This window comes from Ptychodera flava, chromosome 13 (genome assembly GCF_041260155.1).
Source record: "Ptychodera flava strain L36383 chromosome 13, AS_Pfla_20210202, whole genome shotgun sequence".
In the NCBI taxonomy this organism is placed as follows: domain Eukaryota; kingdom Metazoa; phylum Hemichordata; class Enteropneusta; family Ptychoderidae; genus Ptychodera; species Ptychodera flava.
The window spans coordinates 31,580,826-31,581,874 of NC_091940.1; the positions used below are offsets into that span (position 1 = coordinate 31,580,826).

Consider the following 1,049-nt stretch of genomic DNA (forward strand, 5'->3'; position numbering starts at 1 on the left):
GGCTCAGACTTATTCTACCTGCAACTTAAAACTGATAGTGATTTTGTAGCTCATTCTTTACTATTCTTCATAGTTTTTGGTAGCCGGTAACAGACACTTCGTGTTCGTGTCGGCTACATGGACGATCTGCCGATATTGTTTAGCGTCACTGAGATTCCAATATACGGCCTTCTGGTGACTGTGGGTATCAGTTAAGGTAAATAGTTATAATCTGTAATTATCATAGATTATCATCACCGGCCTTCCAGAGGCAAACAGCATGTAATAACGCGTCTATAAAAGACACCGATCTGCACTGGGTGGCTAGTACGGGTTACGCCTCTATGATGACTGTTTCAAGCATCACTGCCTTCATTTTTGCCGTCTTGTCGATGACCGGAACGCCGGTATCGGCTCAAGACTCCGAGGATCCAGTATTCGTTTACCCTGACATTTACAACGATCCTGAGAGAGACGCCTTCTATTATGCATCGTTCCCTGACGGGTTTGCTTGGAGCTCGGCAACTTCGTCTTACCAAATCGAGGGCGGTTGGGACGCCGACGGCAAGGGCGAAAACATTTGGGATGCGTTCAGCCATGAGGCAGGCAATGTCGATGACGGTGACACGGGCGACGTTGCGTGCGATAGTTACAACAAGTGGCAAAAGGACATTGAACTCATGACAAATTTGAACCTGAAGAACTACAGATTCTCCATTAGCTGGGCGCGAGTTTTACCCAACGGTACAGCAGATCATGTCAATGAAGCTGGGGTAGAATATTATAACACACTGATCAACGACTTGATCGCTGCTGGCATCGAACCGTACGTGACTCTCTATCACTGGGACTTGCCACAAGCACTTGTCGACAGTTATGGTGGATGGCTAGGAGACGAAATCGTCGACGACTTTGGCGATTACGCCAGACTGTGCTATGACAGGTTCGGCGACCGCGTCAAATACTGGATCACACTCAACGAACCTTGGGTTGTGGCACAGAACGGCTACGAGTATGGGGAGCACGCCCCCGGCAACACAGGCGCAGGAGTCGAAGCTTACGTCGTTTCC

At 48.8% G+C, this 1,049-nt stretch overlaps 1 protein-coding gene across 1 annotated transcript in view; it reads left to right on the forward strand.

Annotated features, from left to right (window-relative positions):
- Positions 1-289: 289 nt before the first annotated feature.
- LOC139148171 (cytosolic beta-glucosidase-like) overlaps positions 290-1,049 on the forward strand; it is a 3,394-nt gene continuing 2,634 nt past the window's right edge. Inside the window, exon 1 of the mRNA XM_070719481.1 lies at positions 290-1,049. This exon is cut by the window's right edge and continues 631 nt beyond it. Coding sequence (XP_070575582.1) covers positions 324-1,049 — 726 coding nt within the window. The 5' untranslated portion in view covers positions 290-323.